General features: G+C 37.5%; 1 protein-coding gene across 1 annotated transcript in view; it reads right to left on the bottom strand.

The window, feature by feature from the left end:
• Window positions 1-15232, bottom strand: part of LOC128861702 (uncharacterized) — a 136953-nt gene that overhangs the window by 40283 nt on the left and 81438 nt on the right. The window contains exons 3-4 of the mRNA XM_054100083.1: window positions 8241-8351; window positions 394-1729 (exon numbers count right to left, since the gene is read on the bottom strand). Coding sequence (XP_053956058.1) covers window positions 394-1729; window positions 8241-8351 — 1447 coding nt within the window. The remainder of the gene's footprint in view (window positions 1-393; window positions 1730-8240; window positions 8352-15232) is intronic.

The raw sequence follows: 15232 nt of genomic DNA, 5'->3' as shown, positions 1-15232 counted from the left end.
GAAATAAACAAAATCAATAAAATGGTTTAGAATGAATTGAATATTTGTATACTTATTTTTTAAGTTATTTTTCTTAACTTTATTTTAGTTGTTGGCTTAGCAACGCGCGCCGGGTACAGCTAGTATTAAATAAGAAACAAATAAATTGTCCAAACCTGTGTACAGTTATTTCATTTAATTTATTTAATCGCAAATCGCTTGAGAACCTATTTCAGCGGATCAGATAGATTCAAGTGTTTCAGCTTTCATTTCGGTAATTTTTTTTTTGGTGTTGCACAGTGTTATATGAGGAAATACAGTAAATCGACTGACAGCTGAATTGCGTTTGATTAAGTAAAGCATAAACAAAGGTTTTTCCATATACAGTGCACAGTTATAGTAAATTCTACTTACCTCATTGCAATGCCTGCCGCCACGCTCGCCGCCACTATAATCAAAAGCAACCCCATGCAAATGGCCACAATCGTCCAACAGATAGCGCCACATTGCCAAAACTGCGCAGTTCTCACCAGCAGCCATTCATCATAGCCTGGCTGAATGGAATGTGTAATATAAGTGTTTAAATTGATTTCATGTTGCTCTAAAATCAATAATGGACGCCATTTGATTGAATCAGTTGACGCTGTTGACTCCACATCCGCTGCTGACTTGGCGGCAACATTGACACGAGCATTGGCGTCAATTGTTGCCGCATTCGTGGTGCCTATGGTTTTAATACTACCACTGTTGTTGTTGTTGTTCCTAATATTGTTACTAGTCGCATTGTCGCGCACCACATCCAATACAATAAAATCGTATTTAGGCATTTGTGCGTTGATATTCCCAATTTTGGTGTCACTGCCACTGGCATTTCCGTTGCCATTTTCATGTTGCTGTGTGGTTTGTTCGCTCACGCGCTTTGTTGTTTTTGGCACTTGTTTTGCCGCTGTTGCTGCCAGCTGCTGTCGAACATTGATAATTATAAAATCGTAAAAATGGAAAAAGTCAATAAAATTCCGTAAACTTGCAATGCGCGCTTGCTCCGCGCTTGTATGTCCGGTAACCGGATGTATATGACAGAGTTGCTTCAGCAATGTACGCAACTGCTGCAACAACTTGCCATTGCGTTTGATGTTGCTTTTACGATTTTTATCTAAAAATTCCACACAATTGCGCGTTACATTGTCAATATTCGGACAAATCTCAACAAAGTTAAGGCCACTCAACGGCGGGCATTCATCGAAGGCAGCTAAAGTATCACGCGTTGGAAGCACCGTCGTAGTGCTAGTGGTAGTTGTTGCTTTTTCACTACCACCCTCTAACAACTCAATTGCCATAGCATCGTGCTCTTGTAAGGCACGCGTCACTGAGCTATCCAAGTGTATGGGCCAGTTCATAATGCCTGCTTCCGTCACACCACCACCACCACCACCACCGGCTTTTCCATTGGTTGTCATCGCCTTCCAACGTCGCATTTGCCGGAAATTCTGCACCAACCCAATGCCATTGTCTTCGAAGGCGACCTTCAGAAAGTGGCGGTATTTATCGCTCAAAACGGTGAGCAGCAGTAGATTGGACATGAGTTCAGAGCTGCCGCTGATGCGCGCCAAATTCTTGTAGAAATTATTTTCCGCATTAAATGAGGTGGCCACCACATCGATGAGTAGTACTTTGGTGTGTCGCAAGCCGACTAGCTGTGTCAGCAGGCGCAATGTGCTGGCATCGTTCATATCCGCCGTGATAATAATGGCTGTCAGAGCGGCGTAGGAGAAATGACGAAAGAGGAAAATATAAATTTTTAAATTAGTTAATTAGATAAGAAAGGGGAAATTGTGTGCTTTTTCATAGATATATACACGTTTTTCTCTGAGGCACAGATTTATATCCATCTATATGAATGGATAAAAATACGGGTATGTATGTATATAGGACTATTCTCTAAAGGAATATTAAAACTGAACTTTTTGGTAGTTTTTAATTAGAAATTTTTAAAACAAAAGAGCTAAACGTATTTTCGTGATTAGAAGAGCATTTAATATGCAGCAAATCTGGTAGAAGTCAAACTGCGGAAAAACTAACAGCATACAATTATAAATTAGTTGAATCTGCGCTGAATGGCTTTAAACGCTCCTGAATAGATAAGAAAAACACAACTTTCTAGAAAACGCACTTTCTTCTTACTAAAAAAAATAAAAAAACGTGCGCTGAATAAGAATTGGGAAGATTATGTTACTTGCAATAAATTACACTTCTTCTAGTTCGAAAATAATTTACAATTCATGCTGCTGAATGGAGCTGAATATGTTGCTTACAACAAGAAAAGATAAGTTTCTCAGAATAAATTGCTGTAACTGCAAAAAATGCATAAAGTTGCGCTGAATTGAGCTGAATATGTAAATTATGATAAGAAATAATTTTCTCTAGTTTGAATAAAAATTGTAAACTGATTTAACTGCTACAAAAGTATAAAACTGTGGCGAATTGAGCTGAATATGTTAGTTGTGATGAGTAATGATTTTCTCTAGCTGCAAAAAATTTATAAAACTGCGCTGAATTGCGCTGAATATGTGATGAGCGCTGAATTTCTCTAATTAAAAAAAAAAATAAATTAAGTTAATGTTTGGCAGTTACGTGCATAAAACTGCGCTGAGATCAGCTGAATATGTTAATTATGTTGAGTGTGGACTTTCTCAAGTTAAAAGATTAAAAATAAGTTATTATAACTGCAAAAAAATGTATAAAACTACGCTGAATTGAGCTGAATATATTTATTACAATGACAGATAATTTTTTCTAGTTAAAAAATGTAAAATAAGTTATTATAACTGCAAAAAAAAAATGTATAAAATGCGCTGAATTGAGCTGAATATATTTATTACAATGACAGATAATTTTCTCTAGTTGAAATATAAATTGCTCTACTTGCTAAATATATATTAGCAGTATTTTTAAATATATTTATATTAGCGCTTGAGAAATTATGTATTTTAGAGGATTACACTCTATTCCATAATACAAGATAACTAATTACTCTACTAATCAGGTTAGATATCTATTGTATTTGTGCTAAAAGCGCTGAATCACAAATGATATCCATATACAAATTTACATACGCTTCGTTCAAAAAAAAAAAAAACAAATTATAAAGGGTGTTTTTTTTAGAGGTTAGGTTTTCAAGATGAAATAAAACGTATATAATTTAATGTTATGGCCAAGAATTTAGCTTTATTATAAAGATAAGGGTTTGCCATTATGTTTTAAAAATGATTTCGGTCAAGTGGCCGCCGCGGCTGGCTCGAATAAATTCCAGCTGAGAAGCCCAATTTTCGACCACTTTTTGCAGCAATTGCAGCCGTATGTCAGCAATAACGCGCCGAATATTCTCTTCCAAGACGACAATCGTCTCGGGCTTATCTGCGTAGACAAGCGACTTCACATAGCCCCACAAGAAATAGTCCAGCGGTGTTATATCGCACGATCTTGGAGGCCACGCCACAGGACCACGGCGCGAGATAATGTGCGCACCAAAAGTTTCCTTCAATAAATCGATTGTTGCGTTGGCTGTATGGCATGTAGCGCCGTCTTGTTGGAACCAAAGGTCGTCCACATCAACATCGTCCAATTCAGGCACGAAAAAGTCATTAATCATGGCTCTATAGCGTTCTCCATTGACTGTAACATTATGGCCGGCTGCATTTTTAAAGAAATATGGACCAATGATTCCCTCTGCCCATAGAGCACACCAAACAGGGACTTTTTGAGGATGTAACGGCGTCTCAGCAATGGCTTGTGGATTATGTTCACTCCAAATGCGACAATTTTGCTTATTGACATACCCATTCAACCAAAAGTGAGCTTCATCGCTGAACAAAATTTTCTTGTGAAAATCGGGATCGGTGGCTATCTCGTTTGGGTAATAAATTTGCACGATTTGCAAACGTTGTTCAGGTGTAAGTCTATTCATAATGAAATGGCAAACCAAACTGAGCATAAATCAAGTGACAGCTGTCAAAAAGACCATCTACGAAAAAAGTAGTGCCAACTTGAAAACCTAACCTCTAAAAAAAACACCCTTTATATAATTAAAAAAAAACATTTTCACATTTTCATTTTTGTATAATTTTAAATGCGCTGTGTTTTATAAAATTGGTGAACTCATAAAACTAAAACATACAGTAACTATTTCCGATCTATACTAATAATTTTTGAACTAATTATTTTAGATTTTTCATTATTCTAAGAGCGCTGCGAATATTCCGCAACCTCGTTCCATAAAAAAACAAAAAAATATTGTATTTATCTATAGAAATCATTCTTAGTTACTCACATGGATTTAAAATTCCAGTTATATGAAAATTTTTTATTTCGGGGGATTATAATTGTAACTTTAAGCACTCAGTTATATGAAAATTTTGTCACACATTATTTTAAGTGCGCTGAATTAAAATGATGTAATGTATATTAAAAGAAAAAAAAAACTTTCTTGAAAAGAGTTTGAGTGCTTTTCTACGCAACTTTTCGAATGAAACTCGCGCTGAATTAGACAACTAAAGCTGAATAGCCTGGATTATAAACGTTTAATAGCAATGCTGCTTAATGTTTCGGTTTTCGTTGCATTTAAGTTTGCTGAATTATGAAAATGTTAAATGCATTTAAATAAAAACAAAATTTTTCCAGCTGAATTGCGCTGAATCACTAAACGGCGCGAAATTCTGCAAAAATTTAACAATTTATAGGGATTTTTCGCTGAAAACGCCTTTACACGCATCATCATCATCATCATTAGCATTACAGTCTTGTGCAGACCATTGCTTCCACAACTACGGTTCTCCACTCCGATCGATTCTCTACTACTCCTTTCCAGTTTGTGATACCCATTTTCTGCAGGTCGGCTGTGACCTCATCTACCCAGCGTTTGTTTGGTCTCCCTCGACATCTCCGTCCAATTGGTTGTCTATGGAACGCTATATTGGCAGCTCTCCATTTGGGCATTCGGTACATGTGCCCCAGCCATCTGATTCGTTGACTTTTTATAAAGCGTATTGCGTTTCCATTACGTATCAATGTGTCTAGTTCATGATTGTATCTTATCCGATACGTTCCGTCATCTCGCCGGGAAGGACCATATATTGTTCGCAGTATCTTTCTTTCAAACCTTAGTATTTGGTCCATGTCTTTTGTTTTAAGTACCCATACCTCACTGCTGTATGTTAGTATGGGTCTTATAAGCGGTTTATACATTGCTATCTTTTGATCTCTTGATAGCAATCGGGACTTGAATAATTTTATGTGAGCAAAGAATGCTTTATTTGCCGCACTTACTCGGTCATTTATTGCCACGGAAGTGTCAGAATTACTGCTGATGAAAAAACCTAAGTATTTAAATTTGTCGACCTTCTGTATGCATTCACCATCTATTTCAATGTGTGCATCTTCACTCGGTTTCTTTGCGAAGTGCATATATTTCGTTTTATCTATGTTTACCCGTAGACCCACTTCTAAAGCTGTGTTTTTCAATCGCATATAAATTTTCTTAAGCTCATGCTCATTCTGTGCAATCACGACAATGTCATCGGCATAAGCTAACACTTGCGAGCTGCAATTAAAAATCGAATTGCCACATTTCAGTTTGCATACTACCTCATGTAGTAATAAATTAAAAATTGTCGCTGATAGTGAATCGCCTTGTTTTACACCTGATGAAATGCTGAATTCGTTGGTAACATCTCCATTTATCATAACCTTGGCATTAGTGTTTGATAGTGTCATCTGAATTAGTTTTATAATTTTTACCGGTATACCTTGTTTAAGCATTATGTCGTTCAGACAGTTTCTATTGATGCTGTCGAAAGCTTGCTTAAAATCAATGAACAGACAGTGCAGATTTAGTTCGAACTCTCTGTGTTTCTCAAGAATTTGCATTAGTGTGAAACATTGGTCTGTTGTGGATCTACCCTGGCGAAAACCGCACTGGTAGTCATCCAAAATTTCCTCAGCATATACGCTCAACCTTTTGTTGAGTATATTTGTAAAGACTTTATAACCAGTGTTGAGGAGAGATATGCCTCGATAATTATTACAATTTGTTTTGTCGCCTTTTTTATGTAATGGTACTATAAGGCTATTGTTCCATTCTTCCGGTAGATGTTCGGTTTCCCAAATTTTGCGTATCAGTTCTGTTATCATGTTATTGAGTACTTCACCGCCGTATTTTAGAAGTTCTGCATTTATTTGGTCACTTCCGCTGCTTTTATTATTTTTTAACTTTTTCAGACTTTCTACCACTTCGTTACGACCCGGTGCTTCTATGAAGTTTTCTGCTGTAAAGTATGTCTCATCTATACAGTGTGGACCGTAGTCTGTTGCATGTTTTATATTCAGAAGATCACTAAAGTATTCTTGCCATCTATTCAAAATTTTTTCTCTTTCTGTTATTATTTCACCTTCCTTGTTTTTGCACAAATTTGTTCGTGGCTGATATGTCTTTGTTTGGCTTCTAATTGCGCTGTACATATTTCTTACATTTCCTTGACTGAAATCATTCTCGATACGCTGAACTTTGCTGTTGATGTCCTGTTTTTTCCTTTGTTTTATAATTTTCTTTGCGGCTTGCCTTTTTTCGTTATATTCAAGTAGGTTTTGTCTTGTTCGTTTGTTTAAATATTTTCTTCGCGCTTCGTTTTTTGTTTCAATAGCTGCTTTACACTCTGCATCGAACCACTCATTTGTGGTGCATCTTTTTGTGCCTATTTTCTCTTTAGCTGCTCCAATAACCGCATTTTTTACTTTAGCCCAGATTGTTTCTGCTGAGTCTTCCTTTGTTACGATTAGATTACTCTTTATGATTTCTTGGTATGCACGACGCTCTTTCTCATCCGCTGAAATTCGCTCAGTACTCCATTTTACTTTCTTGAACCTGCGATCGTTGCCTATATTTGAAATTTACACGCATAGCCCTCTCTTAAATTGTTTGGCCTTTGATTTCAACTAATTGCCGCTGAATAACGCTGGAATAATATTATGTAATTTATATGCTAAATAGGGTAAAATTATTAAAATGTACAATAATACATAAATTACTCCAAAAAATTCTGAACATTTTTAAAATATTTGCTGAATTTGGGCTGAATACCGAATTATTATATTTTATACAATATTGAAATCGCATTGTGGTAGCAAATAATTTGCTCAAATTATTATTACGTAGTTTTTGAGCTGAATTTAAGCTGAATACGTTTAAATGGTTGGATTATAAAATGAAATTACTGAAAGAAATATTAAAGTTTTCGAAAAAGTTCTAGAACTTGGGCTGAATAGCGTATTATTAGGCCTAATTGCACTTTGATTCGACATTATTTGCTCTGAATACCGCTAGAATTATTGCTATGTAGCTTGTATGCTGAATTTGCGCTGAATAAATTTAAATGATTAGATAATGATATCAAATTACTGTTATAAATGCTGAAACCTGGTAAAATATTTGCTGAATTCGTGCTGAACAGCGTAATATGATATTACAACTGCATTTTGATGTCGTATAATTTGCGCTGAATACTGCTAGAATTAATGCTATACGTTTTATATGCTCAATTCGCGCTGAATAAATTTAAATGGTTAGATAATGATATGAAACTAATGTAAAAAATGCTGAAACCTGATAAAACAGTTGCTGAATTTGTGCTGAACAGCGTAATACGATATTAAAACCGCATTTTGACAGTAAAATAGTAAAAAACCTTACTGAGTTTCTGCTGAATAGCGTATTAATATGTCTAGTACGATATTGAAATCACATTTTCATTCTATATTACGCTTGAAATATTAATATGCATGCTGAACTCACGCTGGAAAAATTTAAATGGTTAGAATATGAAATAAAATGACTTAAAGAAATACTGAAAACTTTCATAAAAGTTGCTGAATTTGTGCTGAATAGCGAATTATTATGCACAATAAAATAACAGAGCCGTGCTCTACTAAAGCATTTCGTTAATTTTTAAATCTGCTTACGATATTCATTATTTTATTTCTTAACAAAATTTTTTATTTCTTCAACATAATAACAACACCAATTCCTTCACTATTTCGTATTCGCATTTATATTCCTACTCATAACTTTTACTTTCAAAATTTCCCCTTCTGAATAACTTTTACGTAGTTGGCTGTATGAAATTGTTTCCTAAACATTGAACATTGTACACACCCATACACATAATGCACCGCTTTTACATATACTTTGCCTTAGTTTTCATAGTACTTACCTTTACCAATTTTATCCTGTGCATGCAGGTCACGTAAGTCCTCGCCAATTTCAATTTTATACGGTATATGCAAGTTGGCTGCTATGGCAAGTGGCATACCCCAATTTTCATCTGCAACAACAAGCAAAAACAAATACTTATAGTAGTATAAAATAAAATCTGAAGTGTAGGTATGTGTATGAATGTGTGGAGAAAATCAAATTAATTTGGCTATAGCCTGTGCTTGTGGAACAGAAGGGGAGACGGTGACGTCGATATATGAGTGAAAAATAAAATTAAATGATACAAATTGGCTCTCGCACAAAAGCCACTTTGGGGATAAATATTCGTCGTAAATAGTAATGGCGGCAAAGGGATGACGAAATTTAGTTACAATAAACTTTGCTTTGGATCAAATGGGGAATTGCAAGAATGGATAGATCCACACAAAGAGGTGAGGATAGGCAAAAAGCTTAGAGATTAATTGAAACTGGAATTAGAAGTAGAGCCTACGGCGATGTTTATTCAAATAAACTTTGTGATAAAAGTTAATATTAACGTTACTCCCTTTGCCTGTTCAATTCATTTGGTGCTCTCGAGCATCATCAGTTGGAAAACCAACCTGCTTCTTTGTGTGAGTGTTTCGTAATGCAGGTTCAACAATAAAAATAACACTTGGTTGATGTGCTCTAGAGTATTCTTTTTGTGATTGGGAAAATATTCAAATTCATGCGTTAAGGGTATTGTAAATTCGAAAAATTACATCATATTTCCATAGTGTAGGGTGCTACATGTATTGGTTTGTTTTTAAAAATTTAAGAAAAAAAGTTAAGTTGGCTTTTTCGAAAGAGCAAAACTTCTCATTATTTATGTCACACGATTTAATTTAAGTGACTCCTTCGGCTGGCTTTGCAGCAGCGCATTCCGTTAAGCCAATTTTCCTAGACCTTAGTGACGATGTCTGGCTTTATCTCACGAATGTGAGTTATCGTTAATGGAATCGGAATCTGAATCGTTAATGGATTGTTTGCACCGCATTGGTTCTTCACAGCACCCCACAATAAAAATTCTAGTGGCGTCAAATTGTAGCTCAGAGATGCCAAATTAGGATCCCGAGACGGCTTACAACTTGGCGCACAAAATATCGATTATGGCATAGGCTGTGTGGCATGGTGTGCCATTCTGCTAAAACCAAAGATCGTCCGAGAAAATTACCAGCCAATGAGTTCTAAAATTCGCAGCAAATTGGTACTCTCTGAGGATGCACTCGCTTCTTGATGATTTGTTGTGTATTTTCCGATGCCCAGATATTGCAAATCTATATACTTGTTAACATAGCCGTCGATTTGAAAAAGCGATTCGTCAGTAAATACGACATTTCGAGTAAGATCATTGTCCATTTCGAGCTGCTTTGAGAACCAAAGTTTCCTGTACAAGCGTAAACGACTCATTTCGTTATGTTTGAATTCGCAAAAGCGGTTCTACATAGCTTACGTTGTGTCCAGCCTGAGTGATACCTTATATGTTGTTAACCTATAAGTTTTTCGGGTATGCAGAGATATTTTAATGATTTAGCTATGGGTTGCATACCTATGTTCTATGCGGAAGTGAAGAAGGAGTACGATTAGCTACCTATTCGATCCGTATGAATTTGATTTTGTCAAAATTAAATTAATCGCCATTATGACGATTGCAATTGATTCTATCGAAGCTGTGACCTGATTCCGTAAAATTTTATTAAAGCATTTGGTTTGAGCTGATGCTATACGTATTATGGGAAAACGGTCCGGATTTTTAACGCCTAAATCGTCTGAGCTAACTTGCGTTGGGGCCGGAAACTGTTCACATGGTCTTCAGATAATTGGTCGGCGGCTAGACTAATGAAATCGTGTCTTAAAAATGACTAGCGCTGCCTTGCCGCCAAGGCGAAGTATTTTAGGCTAACGCTTTTGGATATTTTTAGTTTTATAGTCTATCATACAGAGTATTCGAGAAGGAAATAACTGCATTAAAAAATGTTCACCATAAAATTTCGCAGCACTGATGGCTCAGTTTCGGACCATAAGTTATTATTTTAATGTCTGAGTTCTATAAAAACACTATTTCTTAGGTACCCAACTCAAATCCAAGGTTGAGTCGGTCCATAATTACGATTTGTATAAATATGTCGACTCCAGCATCATCTAGCGTATCCAAGTAAACTTCTAAAGCATTCCTGGCGTACCTTTAATAATACACCAAAAATCGGATTAATTAATTTTTAAAAATTAGAAGAGAGCCTTTGATATTAAAAAAACATAAGATACAGCTGGACTATGTACTCCCGCTTCCAATTACCACAACTTGATCGGGACCCTCTTATGTTCAAGTGAAGAGAAGCAATGTTATGCTGTAAGACAAGCCGAGTTCATCCATGTATACGCAAATAGCTCAAAGCTCGAGGGCGAGGTAATTGGTGGTGTATACTCCGAACTTCTGGGGACCTGGGCTTTTGGCTCTCTAACTATTGTAATGTTTTGAGGTTGAGCTGGAGTCAATAATTAAGGACATCATACTAGTAGAGTGTGCTGCAGTACTCGAAGATGATGTCTAATGATGGTCTTATAGACAGCCAGATGGCTATAGCATTATTCACAAGGCAGTCGACATCCTTCGTGATAGCCATGAAATGCCACAACGAGAAGGCTGATTTATTTCCGCTAACTGTATCATTCTAGGTATATCTTTACAAACGTTTAAGCTAATTATTAAACAAAAAAAAAAGTAAAAACATCAAAAGAAAGATGTCATAATGAGCTCATTTGTCGAATTGCCTGGCAGTTGTGGTTTACACTTACTGCTAAACACGCAGATTGCTGCTGAGCCAAAAAAAACATAGTCTCATCACACTAATAAGCAAATATGCCCAGACGCAAGGCGCTTAGAGACGTAAATTCCGACTTGAATTCCTCTATATTCTTCCCAAACAACCTTACATTCTGCCACTCTCGCGAGCTTGAGGGTTCTGCGAACATATTGCCTTCTAGCGCCCAGCTCCTTGTTCCACCAAGGATACTGAGGTTTGCGTTTTATTCGTGTTGGATGACAAGAGATATTGTATGCTTTAATAAGCAAAACTACAACTAAATAAAGTTATAGCTCACATAATTCACAAAAGGCTATCCAACTCATTGATGCAGGGGTTACGCAAGGAGCAAGCCGGCTTTCGCCCACATTGCGCGTGCGTTGATCATGTTAACAACTTGCGAGTAATCGCGGAGCAGTCAGTAGAGTGGCAGACGCCTCTTTATTTATGCTTCATCGACTTCGAGAAAGCATTCGATACTTTTAAGCACGAAGCTATCTGGAAAGCGCTCGCCTGCAAAGGAGTGCCTGAAAAAATAATCAATATCTTCAAAGAGCTGTACGCGGGCGCTTGCTGTCGCGTCAAACACGAAAACGTTCTAAGTAACGGGGTCGAGGTGCAAACCGGTGTGGGCAGGGTTGCGTCCTATCTCCGCTGTTTTTCAATTTAGTTCTGGATTTAGTAATGCGGCAAACCTGTGCGACTAACAGAAGCATATCCTGGGGTATGTGTGGCCACCTGGAGGATTTATACTATGCTGGCGACATATGTCTGCTGGCGCATAAATATTCGCACATATCAGCAAAACTTCATGCGGTGAGCGAGGTCGCAGCACAAACTGGACTAAAAATCAATATCGCGAAGACTAAAGTTATGCGCATCAACTCCAGCGAATCGCAAGCTCTTCAGATTGCCGGTACACCCCTGGAAGATATAGATGAATTCTGCTACCTGGGAAGCATTATCTCCAAAACCGGCGGGTCAGCAGCCGACATACGTAACCGTATATCCAAGAGATGCGCTGCATTTGGCATGCTGGATAAGGTGTGGAGAGCGTCTCACATCTCCTACGCAAGATTATGCGCAAATATTGGTCCCAGGTTATTAGTAACGCTGATCTCTGGATCGTGACCAAGCAAACACCAGTCCACATAGAAATTCAACGCCGTAAGTGGAAATGGATCGGTACCACGTTGAGAAAGCCCCATGATGACATAACAAGAACCACAATGGATTGGAAACCCCAAGGCAGCCGCAGACGTGGGAGACCAGCCAATACGTGGAGGCGTCAGGTCGACGCAGAAGCAAGAAAAGCAGGCCGTGCGTGGAACGAAATTGAATGCTTAGCCTTAGATAAAATTAATTATAAGTTGTTTATTGAGGGTCCATGCTCCATCTAGGAGCCTCGGGAAAATATATATATATACATATATATACCGGGCTGAGATCTTCCAACTCACTGAAGAATTGTCTACCTAGAATGACGAATCTTCGTCTGGATAAAGCAGAACAGTAGCACAGGAAGCTACAATATCGTCTCTCCCTCTTTACCTTGAGAGCCTCTACAGAATTCAAGTCTCCAAACGCCTTGCGTTTGGGCTTATTAAAAAATGTTTCATTATGACAGAAATACCATACAAGAAAATAAAAGTATATTTATATGTAGTGCATTGGAAACATCACTACCAGTTATTTTATCCCATGAATTTGTTACTCAATTCACAACTGCTTGTAAGTCTGGTTTTACAAAATTACCTCGATGATTTCTCACCATTGTGTTTTCAATATATTCATTGACTTCCAACCGCAAATGATCCTTGAATGGCTTGTTTATTGCATTGTCAAGTGTCTGGAGGTAACCAGTCATTCCTGCCGAAATCTTTATTTGATCAGTCTTCCTCTCAGCAAGAAAGTTTTTCATGTCTTTAGCGCGGTGAGTACAGACTGAATCCCAAACTAGTAAACCCCTATTTTGACTCCTCAACAGTGGTGGCAGCATAAGGTAATTTCACTTTCTTATAACTGCTTGGGTGCACCAGGCTTTTTCCCTTTTAATGACATAAATTCCTGAATCTGGTCTTTTTTACCTTTAGTGATTAAAAATGGCGATACTTTCTTGCCATCTAGACGAATCGTCAAAATACAGGTAACACGTGCACTAACGTAACCGGTGCACTAACGTAACGTAAACGGTAGGAACGTAAATTGATGAAGAAGCCTCATTTGAGCTCCTTGGCCTAGGAATACCGCGGTCTCATCCATACCAATCGGTTGGAGAGTTGGTATATAGGAAAAATCGATGCCATCAATAAAAAGCTTAAACGAAAGTGTACGCGTAACACCTTCATTGTCTTCCAGCTTAAACAATGTTGTTGATCTCCTTAGAGACAGTTCATATCGTTTAAGGAAGTTTTCCAAAAAGTGTGACGTTGCCACCAGTTGACCCAGATAATCGTTGTCTGCATGCCATTTACGAGCCATACGGAGATCCAGCATCTTCTCTCTAAAGAATGCTACAAGATTTACACCCCTGGAGTCTTCCACGATTCTCTTTTTGTACTCGACGGAATAGCTCTTTCCTTTTGTACTAATTTTAACTGGGGTTACAAATTATTCGTTTTATTTTTAAATAAAATTACGTATGATGAAATAATCAGACTTACAAAACTGAAACGAATGAACGTTGTATAATGTATGTATTTGCATTGTCGCTCAGTATAGACCGCTGCTTATGTTGTATTTTTAAGATAAACTCCAAGAATTAATTTGAAACGAACTGTAGGGGTAAACAATTAATTTCTCGGAATTTTTTGTTTCAAAAATTTCTCTGAAATACGATTACTAGGAAAACTAAACATATTATTTCTTATACTTAACAAATCAATAGCATTTTTAAAGAGTTCTTTTTGTCACATTATTTTAACAGGGGGTCATTTTCGGAGGATGTCTTATTTTCGGAAAAAGACGGTACTTATAATGGGTGGTTAAGTTTCAAAAACTGGTGTTGATTTTGAATAAAATACAATTTTTTTAAGAAATTATTGTCATTTCTCTTTATTATGATAATATTCGTATGACTCAATTACGTATGGAACAAAATATTGGCCAAATGCACACCGCCGTCTCGGCGGCATACCTCCATCCGATGGCCCTAATTTTTGATGACGCTGAGGCATAATTGAGGTTCTCTGCCGTTAATGTGCCGAATTATCTCATCCTTAAGCTCTTGAACTGTTGCTGGCTTATCGACGTACACCTTTTCTTTTAAATAACCCCAAAGAAAGAAGTCCAACGGCCATCAAATTTTTCGCGTAAAAGAGCCATTGTTTCGTTAGCTGTCTGACAAGTGGCACCGTCCTGTTGAAACCACATATCGTCCACATCCATATCTTCCAATTCGGGGGATTAAAAAGTTTGTTATAATCTCACAATAGCGAACACTATTCACAATAACTGCCTGGCCGGCCTCGTTTTGGAAAAAATACGGCCCAATGATGCCGCCGGCCCATAAACCGCACCAAACAATCACTCTTTGTGGTTCGGCAATCACTCTTGGATTATCATTCGCCCAAATGTGGAAATTTTGCTTATAGACGAATCCACTGAGGTGAAAATGTGCTTCATTCACTGTTGCCATTTTCTGCCACCATTCTGACCATTGACTCGAGTGTGTATCTTTTCATGGCTCAAATTAAATTAGTCTTGAATTGAAAAATATCAAATGCAGAAAAAGCTTGACGTTTAGGACGTGCCCATATTCGATGGACCCGACGGATTTCGATGACTCTTTAGGCCCATTCCAATCGACCTGGCTTGTCCGCAGGCAACAATCTTTGCGTCAGTTGAATCTTATACGGGAATAAATGCAAATCAATGCGGATAATTCGTTGTAAAGTGGTCCGAGCAATGCCCAACTGCTGAGAACGGCGATTTTGGGATGTCCTTGGCGACGTCTCAACACTGGCCCGTACAAGAGCAATACTTTCATCCGATCGCCTAGGTCGGTTTTGATTTGAAGAAGGCGCACTTTTCACATTATTTAATTTTCTATGCGCACGTTGAGTTTTCACAATTGACTTCTTTTGTGGAATGTAAATTTCAACAATTTGGAAGCGCTCGCTTGGCATGTACTGTGCCATGGTAAAAATTTGCTTGGACTGACGCTTCC

The sequence above is a fragment of the Anastrepha ludens genome, chromosome 2 (genome assembly GCF_028408465.1).
Source record: "Anastrepha ludens isolate Willacy chromosome 2, idAnaLude1.1, whole genome shotgun sequence".
NCBI classification, from domain to species: domain Eukaryota; kingdom Metazoa; phylum Arthropoda; class Insecta; order Diptera; family Tephritidae; genus Anastrepha; species Anastrepha ludens.
This window is presented reverse-complemented; position numbering and strand designations above follow the sequence as displayed.